General features: G+C 45.0%; 1 protein-coding gene across 1 annotated transcript; it reads left to right on the top strand.

The window, feature by feature from the left end:
* Positions 1-6,740: 6,740 nt before the first annotated feature.
* On the top strand, positions 6,741-11,526 carry PMAIP1 (phorbol-12-myristate-13-acetate-induced protein 1). The gene is made up of 2 exons (XM_032422794.1): positions 6,741-6,958; positions 9,915-11,526. The coding sequence occupies exons 1-2, from the start codon at positions 6,901-6,903 to the stop codon at positions 10,019-10,021; spliced, it is 165 nt and encodes a 54-aa protein (XP_032278685.1). The 5' UTR covers positions 6,741-6,900; the 3' UTR covers positions 10,022-11,526.
* Positions 11,527-15,037: the final 3,511 nt, after the last annotated feature.

The raw sequence follows: 15,037 nt of genomic DNA, 5'->3' as shown, positions 1-15,037 counted from the left end.
GGGGGTTCCTCCAGAGCCCTGCCCCCTCCCCTGTCCTGTCTGGGAATAACAAACAAGAACAAACTCTCCCTCAACTTTTTCGGTTCAGCTCTGGCAGGTGGCTTTTTCATATTTGATTCGACTCCAGGGGCAATTGGAGACCCCTAAAAGTTTTTAAGCAGAGAAAGGATCTTGTTTTTTAAAAATAAAAATCTGATCCTCTCTGGAAGGAGTGTGGACATTGGATAGAAAGGCCTGAAGAAGGGACAGGGGGAAAGTTAGCATGAGACAAAGTCATGCTGGCTGCCCTGTGAGGAATACTTGGAAGAGAGGCAGGCGTGGAGTACGGGGGGCTGGGGGAGCCTCTGCAGGGGCCAGGTGAGAGGAGCAAATGGTGTAGAGCAAGCCAACAGGTATTCAGGATGATTTCATACAGACTGGCTGGGAAGGTACCGAAGAGGGAAGGACGATGGTGAGTCCTGGGTCTTCTGCCTGGACATCTGGAGGGGGTTGGCGGGGTTGGCCGGGATGGCACTGGGTGTGGACACTTCAAATTAGGAGAATGAGTAGATGCTCCAAAAGGTCCAGGGTTCTCTTTTGAACCACACAAATTTGAAGTTTGAGAACATGTAAGTGGATGTGGGGTGATTCCGCACTGGGGCTTGAAATGTGGGTGATATTGGGACAGAATCTGAGAGTGGGCTGTGAGAGCGCATGAGCCTGGGTAGGGGGAGAGAGAGGGGCGGTGGGGCAGGCGGTGGCCTCTGGCAGAAGGAGGAACAGCAAAGGCCACGAGAAGGAGAAGGAGAAGAAAAGCAGAAGGTTCCTGACAGCGTCAGCTCTTAAGGGTGGTCATTATCATCTCTCTGACCATTTCAACTTTTAAATCTGGAGCTTTATTGTTAAAGAGAAATACTTTTATAGGCAAAAAAAAAAAAAAAAGGCAGATTTTAAATGCCTAGCATCTGTGATCTCTTGTGCTTACTGTCAACCTTTCTTATCAATCAATGACCGCAATGAACTAGGTGTAGAGTACAAAGTTTTGGATTACAGTGGTCATTAGCTTACATATTAGCACTTCGAATTCAGGCACATGATGTAATCTTTGGCTTTGGTTTTCTCATCTGTGTGTGGAAAAGTGAAAACCTGGTCCACAAAATTGTTTTAAAGTGGAAGGTCCTCAACACACCCCTTAACGGCCATGCGTTCATTCAACAAATATTTGTTGAGTGCCTGCTATCTGCCCAGCACCATAGGTCTAGGTGCTGGGAACAGTGGGGAACACACCATATAAGGTCTGAGCTCATGTGAAGTTTGAGTTCAAAAGCAAAACCCGACAATCAACAAGTCAGACAACTAAATAAAATAGATCTCCTGGAAGACAGTCAGATGAAGGGTAGGGATGGGCAATTTTAGACAGGATAGTCAGGGAGGGCCTTTCCAAGAAAACAACATTTGTTCTGAGACCTGAATGGCCAGAAGTATTAGTTATGGAAAGATCAGGAGAAAGAGCATTCTCAGCAGACTCCAGGGTGAGGACAAAGGCTCAGAAGCAGGAGGAATTCAGTGAGTTTGGGGAAGAAGGCGCAGGAGGTGGATATCAGATGCATGGGTGTCCCCCTACGTTCCCACGCCTCACAGGTCCTCTACATCAGGGGCATGAAGTCCAATCGTGGGTGCTGTTGGCGGATTACATTAGGCACCAGTGAGGGTAATCAAGAACTCAGCCTCCATTTCCAAGTCTATGTGCCAGAGTGAAATTGTACCTTCTACTAAAGGCAGCAATTATCCACACACCTGGGTAATGATTCTGCTCACTCACTGTAACACCCAAAGCTTCTGGGCACTCCAAACATCTTCTAATTTTTAGCTTCCCTCTTCTGACTAATTATGGCGTGTTTTGTCCCTTCTGCCTCATGTGGTTCATGATTACTATTATGATTACCATGCATTTCAGCTCTCCTTCCCCCTTCCACCACACAAATGCTATGGGTCAAATTGTGTATGTATTATTATTACTGGTTTTATCCTTTTTTTCCTAAGCCTGTTTATTCTGGAGGTCCAGGCTTCTTTTGTCTCCTAAGGATAATGAACAGGTCTTTTCCCACCCCCCCTTTCCCTACATAAATTTTTTAAATTGTGAAATATAACACTCATCCAGAAAATTATACCATGTACAAATTACTTTCACTTAACTATCTTGTAAAAATATTTCCACGTGTCGTGTAATTTCATAATAAATTATAATCCATTTTAAGTACTTGCTGTTAATTCAGATATATTTTATTTCTTTAACTAGATTGTAAACTATTTGAGGTCAGGTGTCATTTCTTAAGTGGCTTTCCATCCAATGTGGGGCTCCACCCTACAACTCCAAGATCAAGAGTTGCACAATCCATCCACTGAGCCAGCCAGGCACCCCACCCTCCTATTGTTTTAAACCACTCAGTTTGTGGTACTCTGTTGTGGCAGCCTTAGGAAACTAATATAGGAGAAAATTATATTTATGCTGAAAAATATCAAGTCTTGCTCTAATAGAATGTGGTCCTATCCTAGTCAGGAAATGTGGGAATTTCAACAAGATAGGGGTTGAGACACTGACTGTCCTTGCTGACACTACCATCTTGTATGAGAATGATCATACTATATATCTTCACGAGTCACACCATCTCCACTCTCAGCTCAGCTAATCTAGTCACACTGCAACCAGAGTGAACTTTCTAGAATCTGATCCTATCACCTGCATGCTTAAAACCTTCTGTGGTTCCCCCATGCCGCCCCAAACAATACACAAATTCCTCAGGTCCCTCTCCACTTACCTCTTTACCACTTCCTCCTCACACTGCCTGACCTTCAGTCTCTGCCTGGAACATACTTCATTCCTTTGGCCTCATTGCTTGGCCAATCCTATTTATGCCTCAGCGTCTATGTAAGTGGACTTTCCTGCTTCATTGCCCTCCCAGGCCATCCCATAGTCCTCCATAGTTTCCCTGGGATGGCCCTGATGCACATCTCTGCCTGTGTAGTTCGTTGTATCACCCTCTAGCCTTGCTACTAAAGGTGAGGTCCGAGGAATAGACACTTGGGCATCACCAGAATTTAAGATGCAGAATCTCAAGCCCAGCTAGATCTTCACAATCAGATGTGCATTTTTTTTAAAGATTTTATTTATTTATTTGACAGAGACACAGCGAGAGAGGGAACACAAGCAGGGCGAGAGGGAGAGGGAGAAGCAGGCTTCCCACCGAGCAGGGAGCCCGATGCGGGGCTTGATCCCAGGACCCTGAGATCCACAGGCAGACACTTAATGACTGAGCCACCCAGGCACCCCTCAGATGTATATTTTAACAAGATACTCAAGGGATTCTTTTTTTTTTTTTTCTCTTCAAGTGATTCTTATGGGCATTGAATTTGTGAGGTATTGGTCTCTTGCACATAATCTCCATGGGGGCAGGGAGCACTGTGTCCCCAGAACCCAGCACAATGGCTGTTTAAACAAAGATTTAGCTGATTTAGTGCACAAGGCTGATTTCCTGTTAACAAGCATGTCTTACAGGGAAAAAACCCCAAACAAAACAAAACAAAAAAGTCTCCTTTTATCGGAATAAACAGACTTAGGTCTCCAGCCTATGTATTTTGTCACAGTTCCCTTTCAATTCCCCTTATACATCTCTCATGTTCTTTGTTTTCCTGTCAAATCCTATTTTCTGCACGAAATATGTGAATGACTGTTCTATTACTAATCATGTTTTCTGTTCTGTTTTGGGGTTTTTTGTTTTGGGTTTTTTTAGTAATTTTTAAAAACCCTCTAATGACAACAGAGGCATAGTCAGATTTGCACTGTTATTTTTGAACTTTGTCCATGAAAACTGATACCTGGTAATAGTTTCAAAAATTATCCTCCCCAGTTCTTTTTCCCTCCTCTCCCCTTCCCTTTCCTCACCCCCACCCTTCTCCCTCCCTCCCTCTCTCCCTTCCTTCCTTCCTTCCTTCCTTTCTTAACAGGTAACGGGATTCTAATGCTTCATGATAAATCTTTTTGTTGTGAGTCCCAGCGGTCAAAATATCCTGATATGTTTATATTTCTCACAAGCTCTCAGTAAATGATACATCACTTTTCCAGATAAGTATACAGGTAGGAGAGACTTTACACACTCAACTTCTAATTCCCTTAATAGAATGTTACATCACAATTTATGGACCATCTGAAACCCAAAATCTTAAACGGTCCTCCATAAATTGCTGATTTGACCCACCTCTGAAGCCCACCTCAACTTCTCTCCTCACTTCTTCCAGTGAGTTGAATTTGCAATTCCCTAAAAGGCACCGCTTGCCTAAGGTTTGTATCTAGTATGGGTCACGTGGCCAACAACCTTTTATAATGATAATGTTAGAGGACAGGATTGGCATACCCTTGGTAGGTAAACAACAGTAGGATTTGCTTTTCTTTTCTTTCTTTCTTTTTTTTTTAAGATTTTATTTATTTATTTGACAGAGAGACACAGCGAGAGAGGGAACACAAGCAGGGGGAGTGGGAGAGGGAGAAGGAGGCTTCCCGCGGAGCAGGGAGCCCGATGCGGGGGCTCGATCCCAGGACCCTGGGATCCTGACCTGAGCCGAAGGCAGATGCTTAACGACTGAGCCACCCAGGCGCCCCTTGCTTTTCTTTTGTTGAATGTATCTGCATTTCAGGGTGCATGATTTGGTCAGAAGTTTACTAATTTATCCAATCAGAAAGTTAATGGTGTCCCTTAACTATTAAGTCAGTCAAAACGAGCCCTGAGAGGGCCCCAGTGCCTTTCAGATACCATTCGAGAAAAAAGACTAGGAGGCAGCATCCTCTGCTGTGCTTCCCGTGTCAGGTGAGACCTCCTGAATTCTGTCCCCTCTTAACCTTGTGTGTTTACCACACTCAAAACTAAGTTGTTCAGGGGCGCCTGGGTGGCTCAGTCCGTTAAGCATCTGCCTTCGGCTCAGGTCATGATCCGGGGTCCTGGGATCAAGCCCAACATCGGGCTCCCTGCTCAGCAGGGAGTCTGCTTCTCCCTCTCTCTCTGCCCCTCCCCTCCCACTCCTGCTCTCTCTCGATCTCTCTCAAGTAAATAAAGTCTTAAAAAAAATAAACTAAGTTGTTTAAATTCAGGAGTAGTTTTGTTCCATGATTATAGCGTCCTCTATACTTCTGCAGGACCAAGCCATAAATAAATACTTGCAGGTTGGTGTTGATTGAGTGATTTCAGGTAAATAAACAAGTTCAAATGCCTACTGGGGGCACATAATGTAAAGGAGAAAAGCGACAGCAGGGAGCGTGGCCACCGGGAGCTCCCGCCACAGGTCTGAGGGAGAGTGGCTGCCACCTTGCTTCTAGCCTGCTCTGCCCGTTTGGGAAATGGATCCCGGGTTTTCAGAGCTTCACATTTTACAAAGGACGCCAGAGATCGGAGCTTTTAAAGTCATCTCTCAATTTTTAAATGTTGGTAACCAATTCAAATTCTCACAAGACATTTTGCAAATCAGTACGATGAGCCAAACAGAACACTCTTGGGAACCACGCGGTTCTAAGTAGCCAATTTGCAACCTCTTCGTTGAATAGTGCAGATAATTAAGAACATGCATTCTTCCAAAAAACTGTGATTACTGGGAACGCCACGTGGGTTAGAGCTCCTGCCCCGTAGGGGGCCTGCCTAGGTTCAGATCCTGGCGCGGCTCTCTGCCAAGGCGCGCTCCAGAATTCCCTTGATCTCCATAAACCAGTTTTCACACCTGTAAACTGGCCTTTATGGCAAGAATGGCAGCTTCGCAGCGTCGTCCTGAGGACAGAATGAGTAAATGCCTGCCCAAGCCCTTCTCACGAAGCGGCCCTCAATACCTGCTAACTAGTCCAAATTACTACTACTCTTTATAATAATGGGATTATTCGAGGACCAGCCAAACAGCGTGTAAATAACTTCATGTTCCCAGATACCTCATTTCTCCTCCCACAAAAGCATTTGATGGTGTCCCATATGATGACTTAACTCTTTTTATGTTACTAAGCATCCAGATGGAGTAGTATCGACCTCTCCAAAGGGAATATGCTCCACCTAGTCCTGGCTGGGGCGGAAAACTAACCCCTCTCCCCCGCCTCTACACACACACACACACACACACACACACACCCCACCTTCCAAATCAAACCAGTGTTTGCTTGCTCGCTCCAGGGTTTCAATGTGGTACGACTGTCACTCTCCTCCGGCACCCTCTCTACTGTTAAGCAAGTTTTCTTCATCTCACTTCCCCGCAACCACCCGCGCCCTCCGAGTTCGAGCTTCCCTTTCCCGATCTCGTTCCGGGGCCTGCTTCGTTAGAGTCTCCAATTGCCGGTTTACAAGAAGGACGAAGCGCCTGGCCTCCCCACCCGCCGCCTTCCCGCTAGAACTTTCCCCTGTCGCGACTTCCCGCCTCCGCCACAACTGCCGCCGACCCGGCGTGGGGCGGGGGCGGGTTCTCAGCCCGGCCCCCCCTGCGCCCGGCCCGCTCGCGAAGGGAGTAACTGCGAGGCGGGGCAGGGTCTCCGCGCCCACCGCCCTGCGCCCCCCGCCGCGGGTCGGCGCCGCCGCGGAGCGCGAACGAGTCCGGGCAGGTCCTCCACCGCGGCCGCCCTCGGGGGCGGGGACAGGGGCGGGGACAGGGTCAAGTTTCGCTACGTCACGGTTCCCGGGAAGGTCCCCTTATAAGAGGCGAACGTGGGCGCGAGAATCGCCCAGACCTGAGAGGTCCCCGGCCCGAGGGCTGTGCGCTCTCCAGTCGGGTCGTGCCCGCCCGCTCCGGCCCGTCTTCGGCCCGCGGTACAGCTCGCCTCCTGCTGCCCCAAGGGGCTCGGGGTGGGGGCCTAAGGTCCCCGGGGTTTTGCAGCACAGCTCCCGGTGGCTGCCTGTGAAGATGCCTGGGAGGAAGGCGCGTAGGAGCGTGCAGCCGAGCCCTCCGCGGGCCCCGGCAGGTAGGGAGCCGCTGGGGCCCGCGGGGATCCTGGCCGGGGCGGGGGCCGGGGTCTCGGTCTCGGTCCGGGTCGGCACGCGGCCTCCAGGTCGGGCAGGTCTGTGCCCTTGCACATGCTTTGGGGGGCGCCTGCAGGAAGTTCTTCAGGGGTTTTATCCTGGACGGTGGAGACGGCGAGGGAGGAAACCCGATTTGGGATGCAGATCGGGATTTTAGTGGAGGCAGAAAGCCTCTTCTTCGCTTCGCTTGCTTTCCATCCCCACTTGCCCTGCCCCGGGGCCACGGGGAGAAAAAGTGCAAGTGCCGGCTGCAGTCACGAGGAGAAAGTCACTGTCGCGGCAGGTGGGGACGGGAGAGGCTCCGGGAGCTGCCTGGCGACCAGCCCTCTTCCGCCGGAGTCGGGGACCATTGAGGGCCCCGCTCTGAGTGTTGCCACTCCCGGGTCCCCAACACAAACAAAGCGGTCCATAGCGCTTGATCCTATCACGGCTCCTCCACAGAAGACTGATGGAGCGTTCCGGAGGCCCTGCGAGGACCACTGCGGTCAGGAGCCTAGAAAATCGTGCTTCTTTGTTGAGTGTAACATTTTGACAATCGTTATTAGTTGTGGAGCTGGGATAGGAGAAGAACTGGAGTTGGTCTCCAGTGGTTTTTAATCCATCCACTCTCCCCACCTCCCTCCATAAAGCCCCACCAAATAACTTTTTAGACCCGCCCTCTCCCTTATAAATCTTAGCAAACAAGGCAGCCACCCGCTAAGGCGCGGCAGCAAAGAAGGCAGCAAGGCTCTGGGCTCGAAATCCGTCCTACTGCTATTGCATCAGACGATAATGGCCCCCTTTTAAGTTGGTTTCGCTTTATAGGGCCCATGAGGCGTGCAAAGGAAGTGGTGCATTTCCAACCTGGCCATGGCTAAGTGGGCACCAGGCTGCTCTCTCTGGCTCTTACTTGGGAGGCAAAAAGCTTTGCCCACCTTTAGTGATGTTCAAGAATTCTCCGGTGTCCGGAGGGCCTAACCTGAGCATAACCTTTCTGCCATTTAACTTCATTCCCAATAACATGGGGCAGCAGAAAGGGCCCTCTTAAATTCGATTCGATAGTAATACATCTTTTTATTGAGATGTAAGTGACATATGACATTGGATTAGCTTTGATTTGACGTATGTATATATCAAATGATGATGATGCCATGTATGTATATACTGTGAAGTGATTGCCAAATAGCTTTAGTTAACATCCCTCACCACACATAGTTTCAATTTTATTACTACATGTATAGAAGTGTAATTAACAGAAAAATTCAGGAAACAACCAGCAGCGAGTTTCTGCCCCCTCTTTTGGGGAAAGAGATCATTTTTTCCCTTAAAACCCTTTTATAATCCTTTTTCTTAAATTAATATTCATTTAATGACAATATCTCACTTATAAAAAGTAGTCAACTTGTGAATTAAACATATTTTCTGCTTCACTCATAAAGGCAGTGTGGATTGGCACAAATTGGGTTTGTAAGAAGAATTTGGTTTACAGCAAAATGTAAATTTCTAAGTTATTTTAGAGAATGTGGACTTATTTTTGATAAAAGATTTTATGAGGGGCACCTGGGTGGCTCAGTCCTTAAGCGTCTGCCTTTGGCTCAGGTCATGATCTCAGGGTCCTGGGATCGAGCCCCGCATCGGGCTCCCTGCTCCACGGGAAGCCTGCTTCTCCCTCTCCCACTCCCCCTGCTTGTGTTCCCTCTCTCGCTGTCTCTCTCTCTGTCAAATAAATAAATAAAAATCTTAAAAAAAAAAAAGATTTTATGAGTCTTACAAGAAAATTTCAAAGAGTTTTTCAATGAGGGTAAGAATACATTTAGAGGGGCGACTGGGTGGCTCAGTTGGTTAAGCATCTGCCTTCAGCTCAGGTCATGATCCCCGGGGCCTGGGACTGAGCCCCGCATCAGGTTCCACATTGGAGAGCTGAGCAGGGAGCCTGCTTCTCCCTCTCCCTCTGCTGCATCCCCTTCTTGTGCTCTCGCTCTCTCTGTCAGATAAATAAAATCTTAAAAAAAAGAGGAAAAATAATACATTTAGATTTGTCTATTAATGAAGGCATAATCTGAGCTGTGAATTACTGCCATTTAAAAAATAAATCCTACTTGAAAACAATATACAAGAGCTTAGAATTTGACTTCTGTTCCCCCAACCATCCTTCAGTGAGCAAGAAGAGGATGACATCACCTGAGGCTGGCCAAGGCTTGCTAACTCTGTGGTGTATGACAGAAATGTCCGAATTTTTATTTTCCTCCACCATAGCAATTTCTTTCTTTTTTTTATTAACATATAATGCATCATTTGTTTCAGGGGTACAGGTCTGTGATTCATCAGTCTTACATAATTCACAGCGCTCACCATAGCACCTACCCTCCCCAATGTCCATCACCCAGCCACCCCATCCCTCCCACCCCCCTCCACTCCAGCAACCCTCAGTTTGTTTCCTGAGATTAAGAGTCTCTTATGGTTTGTCTCCCTCTCTGGTTTCATCTTGTTTCATTTTTTCCTCCTTTCCCCTATGATCCTCTGCCTTGTTTCTCAAATTCCACATATCAGTGAGATCATATGATAATTGTCAGAAATGTCCATATTGAAAGAAAGATGACATTTGGTTCTTGTAGTAGGCTTTTTTAAAAAAATATTTTAGAGTAAACGTCTTTATTCTTAACTATTCTTTTTTTGGTTTATGAGTCACAATGTGTCAGTGTATGGTGTATGTGTGTGTGTGTGTGTGTGTGTGTGTCCGCTCACGCGTGCTAAGTCACCTTTCTCACATTCAGAAAATGGGTGTACATAAAGCTCAAGTTAAGATAAATGCTTCACTGAATATAAATACTCAGCTTGTCCCTTGGATGGGCACATTAACTCTTGCTGGTTGCAGTTTGTAATATCAATGTGATTTTAATGTTTTGCTTTCCTTTTCAGAGACCGAAGTGGAGTGTGCCATTCAACTCAGGAGGTTTGGAGACAAACTGAATTTCCGGCAGAAACTTCTGAATCTGATATCCAAACTCTTCCGCTCAGGAACCTGACTGTTTTGGAAGCTTTTGAATGAGGAGATTCCTTTAAAACGGAAGATTCCCCAGTAGGTGCAAATTTCATCAGTTAGAGGAAATGCCTTCTAATGGAGACGATTGGGAGGGAGATCTCACTTGCTTTTTGGATGCCCTTGGAAACCAAGATGGAATACATCAAAGATGGATTTCTGTTGGAGATTTACCAGAAGTCATTTTTTTGGGTTGCGAGGACGTTATAAAACCATTTTGTTTATTTTAAAGCAAGAATGGTGGAGCTTTGAAAAATATGGAATTAATTACTTATACATTTTGTTTTTACTTCGAAGATTATTCTGGTAATTTTGCTGAAGGTTGCTGTCCACTCTGTCCAGCGGAGTTGGCAAATGAATAGACTGTGGGCAGGGGCAAAGAAACGGAATGTATTCAGTGTTGGGTTTTATTTTTGGATGACAACTCCACAAAGTGTTGTATAATATTTGCTTTATATATTATCTTGTTAAAAGTAAGGATTTCATTCTGAGAACACTGAATGTCAGAGAATGTGGATTCCATAGGTCACTACAAAATATAAAATGATTTGAAAGCTTGTTTCTTTTGACTCAAAAATGTATTGACACAAAAATGTATCTGTTCAGATGACCCTTCCTTGAATTATGTTTCTGTGAGTCTTAACTGCAAAGTCTGTACTTGGAAAAATGTGATGGAGGTGTTACTTGGTGCCAGTAAGATTCTTGCAGGTAGAATGTTAAAACATAAAGAGTACGGGGATTTTGTAGAATGAGAAATAATAGGGGAGAAAAAGCAATTTAGACTTTTTTACTGCTGTAATTAACACTTAGTAAAACAAATATTCTACAGTCACTTGATAAGATGAATGTGTTTCTAAAGAAGTTTCTAAAATCTGTAAAATGCCCTTTCTCAGATTAGTCAGTGTATGTCTTATAAGAAGTGCTCTTTTAAGAGAAATTAAGCATGTTTTACATAGTTGGGATATACTTTTTTTAAAAAAAGAGAACGGGATTGCTCATCCAGAATAAAAATGCCATATATGTGTAATTTGCATTAGAATAATATGTAGATTCTGAGAAAGGTTTCATGAATTTCACTTTTTTATTGTTAAAAGGCCAGGCTGTCAACAAAGTCCCCAGATATATAAAAAAAGAAATAATAATGTCATGACTGAATTTCCGTAAGAATAATCTTATTTATTTTACCTATTTATGATTAAAATATTTTTTTGTTTAGTTTGAAAATGTCTATTAGTTAAAGTTACAGTTTTAGGTTATGAGACAAGGCTTTCGTAACCACTTGAACTTTTCGTAACCACTTGAACTTTTGCTATAGGGTATGGACACTTTAGATGAAACATTACCTCAGCATCTGTTTTTGCTTCAGTATTATTTAGTCACAACGATGCTTTTTGTCTGTCTAGAGGCAGATATTTTGCCATTTGGATATTTATGGTCTGTAACTGTATTTATACATACAAAACTTGGATACTGTAGCTGTAAACTATTAAAAATTATCACCATTCTTTTTTATGTGTTCCTTTTTGTCATCACGTCACCGGCCCAGTGTTCATTATGAAACCAAAATTGTTTTACCAGTTTCCGTCAGCAGGCCCCTTCTGACCACCACATCTTCAGTCACAGTTCTGTCGCCGGAGTGGGACATGCAGGGACATTTAGCCTGATTTCTGCTGTCAAGGGACTTACCATTTAATCGGGAGAGGAAATAGTGAAAAAGAAGACCTTCGTGCCTGGCGTAGGTCATGAGTGCCTTAGTGCCTGGACAGTGACTTATCGAAAGTAGCCTTCAGAGATCCGTGATCTCCTTAGAGGTGCTGTGCGCCCCCCTCCTTGGCTGCTCGGGGAGCCTCCGCCAGGCTAGAGGAGCTTCTGGTTGGTTTCCTTGACAGTGGCCTCACACTTCTCCCCTCCTCTGCCCCAACCCTGAGGAGCAAGTCTTGCTTCATCTGAAGCTAGTCATGTGCAGAAGGAGTGGCTTTCCTGTTAGAGGGTGAGAACCCACGAGATACTCCTAGTCGGTAGCATCTTCAGGCTGAAACCCTGCAGTGTAAGTTGCCTCCCTCAGAGGGGGAGGGCGAGAGGAGGGGCTACCGGAGGAAGGTGACCCCGTGAGAGGGGACAGCTGGCGGAAGGGCATGAAAGGCCCCTGGGGCATCGCAGGAGTAGGCAGAGAGATTGGCTCCCTAAAGGGCAGTGGGGGGGGGGGCAGTGTGCATGATTTGATTTGAGGGTCTCTGGAAGAGGAACTCCTGCCCCTCTGCACTGGTGGTAATGAGTTTTGCTAAAAGTACCCTTGCTGCTCTTTTTTTATATAAGGAGTAGCACAGGAAAGCTTTGGGACAATGCACAATCTTCAGGTAAGAGGACTATACGTTTTCAGAGAACTCTTTTTTTTTTTTAAGATTTTATTTATTTGAGAGAGAGAGAGCACGAGCAGTGGGGAGGGGCAGAGAGAGAGGGAGAAGCAGGCTCCCTGGTCAGCAGGGAGCCCGATGCGGGGCTCCATCCCAGGACCCTGAGATCAGGACCTGAGCCCAAGGCAGACACTTAACCGACTGAGCCACCCAGGCGCCCCAGAGAACTCTTAATGTCCAAAAACTCCCAGGATGCCCACATAATTGTAATTGTAAATATTGACTAACAAAAAGCTACCAGGAATTAAAAAATAGTTTGACTTGCATTTATATTCAAGAGAAAGCCCCCATAACCTTTCTATTTGAAAAGTCACCTAGAAATGGCAATGTGCTGTTAGTAAAATGCATACAAAAATATAATTCTGCTTATAAATACTTAAAGTTAGTTTAAAAATTGAATAAGAAAAAAAAAATCACTGCCTTTGGCACAAACCTGTTTGCAATCCTTCACATTAACAAAGTTACTGTCGTTGCCTCCAGCAAATAGAGGGGAAGGCCTCCCGGGCTTTGTGTCTTGGATTAAAACAACAGTGAATCACTTTAGCAGAGCACAGTCTCTCATCTTTTGAAACTGCGGCAAAATGATGGACCTTTAGGAAAAAAAATAAAATCAGAAATGCAATAATACCAGAATTAAGAAGCTGTGACTATTACTGAAGTAACTGAAGAAAGATCTAATCCCACGGACGCTTCATTCTGAATCCTAAATATACTAAACCATTTAAAAAGTGTGCCTCAAATTTCAAGAACTATATTTTGTTCATTTTTCTTAAGATTTTATTTATTTGGGGGGGTGGATCTGGAGGAGGGCAGGGGACAAGCAGGCTCCACACTGTGCTGTGCAGAGCCCAATATGGGGCTGGATCCCACGACCTCGTGATCATGATCTGAGCCGAAACCAAGAGTCGGATGCTCAACCAACTGAGCCACCCAGGCATCCCTATTTTTAATTTTTATAAACTGGACAGAATTTCTTCTGAAGCTATCTCCTTGTATCATTTGAATGTGTGAAGGAATTAAAGTCCCCAAAACAAATATGGTCAGGTAAAAATGGGCTACACGTCAAGGGATAACATGATATGCTTTGGTAAACTGTCCTATGTTGGTAGGTTTTTTTTAAGTTTATTTATTTATTTTTTGTAATCTCTACACTCAGTGTGGGGTTCGAACTCATGACCCAAAGAGCAAGAGGTGCATGCTCCTCCAACTGAGCCAGCCAGGTGCCCTTCCCATGTTGATAGTTTTATTTGAGATGTTTTTATCAGCTCTCCTTCCATTATTAATCAATAATACATGTATATAATTGCATAATTTACATTTACACAAAGAGAAAACCAGCAACGACCATCTCCTCAGTAATTCAAGATTTTGCATACTTAACAGAGTATAGCTTATAGAACTTTGATTATCAAAGTCTCTGCCAAAGCAAGTTTTCCTTGTTTGGTGAATTTATTTATCTCTGTGTATGTGTCTTTCCTGTGCTTAGGGGAAATGCCTGTATTGTCTCTCTACAAATACTAAATACTGCCCAAGTAACTGATCATTTCAGGGACTGTGGGGGCGGGGGAAGGATGCAAGTAAGAAATGGGGAGTAGAGAAAAGGGACAGAGATCTCTTTGTACTGCAATTTGCAATTACTAAAGGATACAGAAATCCAATCAAAAACTTTAGAAATTTTCAAGTTTCACCATCTTGAGTCTATACTGATTCCATTATCTCACGTATACAGCTGATTCCATACAAATCAGTGGTCATGGCACTCATTAATGAACACTGTAATTTTTAATTTAATTAAATTTTTTTTTTTTAAGTAAACTCTGCCCAACTCACAACCCTGAGATCAAGAGGCACATGCTCTACCCACTGAGCCAGCCAGGGGCCCCTGAATACTGTAATTTTTTATGTGTAAATCGAGGAGATGAGAAATAGTTCTAAAGAAACAATGCAAACACTCCAGTCAAGGCCTTGTCACTTTCCAGCCCTGAGAACTTAGAAGTTCATTAACTTCTAGCCTGTGCGCCCACAGGGAAAATGGAATAATGCTCCTTCACAGGGCAATAGCGTGAGGACTGATATTACAGGCGGGTGGGAACAAAAGTCACTTATCTGTCTATCACCGATCTCTTTATCATCTGTCAATGTATCTACGAACGAGATAAGTTGTTTCCTTTAGTCTGAAGACTCTGTGTGCTGTGATTTGGGTTTTTTAATCCCTTGCAATAACTCTGCCTCCCGTCAACACACACACACACACACACACACACACACACACAGCCCTTTGGGCAGGAACAGCATAAATTGTGAAAATCTTGCCAAACTCTTCGAACCTTTGTCACAGGGAATGCTCCACCAGGAAGACAACTGGATCTTGAGAATAGTCACCTCTGAGCATGATGAGGAGCAGAGAGCGCCCTGCTTTGGAATCAAGGCCAAGCCATCAATGAGCCGTGAGACTCTGAGCAGGGCAGCCTGTCTGAGCCAGAATGATTCCTCTGCATCCCCTCTAAGGTCATTTGTGGTTTGAGACAGAGAATGGGATGGCAGAGGGGTCTGGAGAAGATCTCCTACCACACTCCCGGTCCTACCAG

This window comes from Phoca vitulina, unplaced genomic scaffold (genome assembly GCF_004348235.1).
Source record: "Phoca vitulina isolate PV1807 unplaced genomic scaffold, GSC_HSeal_1.0 scaffold27, whole genome shotgun sequence".
NCBI lineage: Eukaryota > Metazoa > Chordata > Mammalia > Carnivora > Phocidae > Phoca > Phoca vitulina.
Note: the sequence above shows the minus strand (reverse complement) of the source record. Positions and strands in the feature narration are given on the sequence as shown.

Coding starts and splice junctions, on each gene's coding strand:
- PMAIP1 (XM_032422794.1), top strand. CDS start 6,901: ATGCCTGGGAGGAAGGCGCGTAGGAGCGTGCAGCCGAGCCCTCCGCGG. Junction 6,959..9,914: donor CCCTCCGCGGGCCCCGGCAG/GTAGGGAGCCGC, acceptor TTTCCTTTTCAG/AGACCGAAGTGGAGTGTGCC.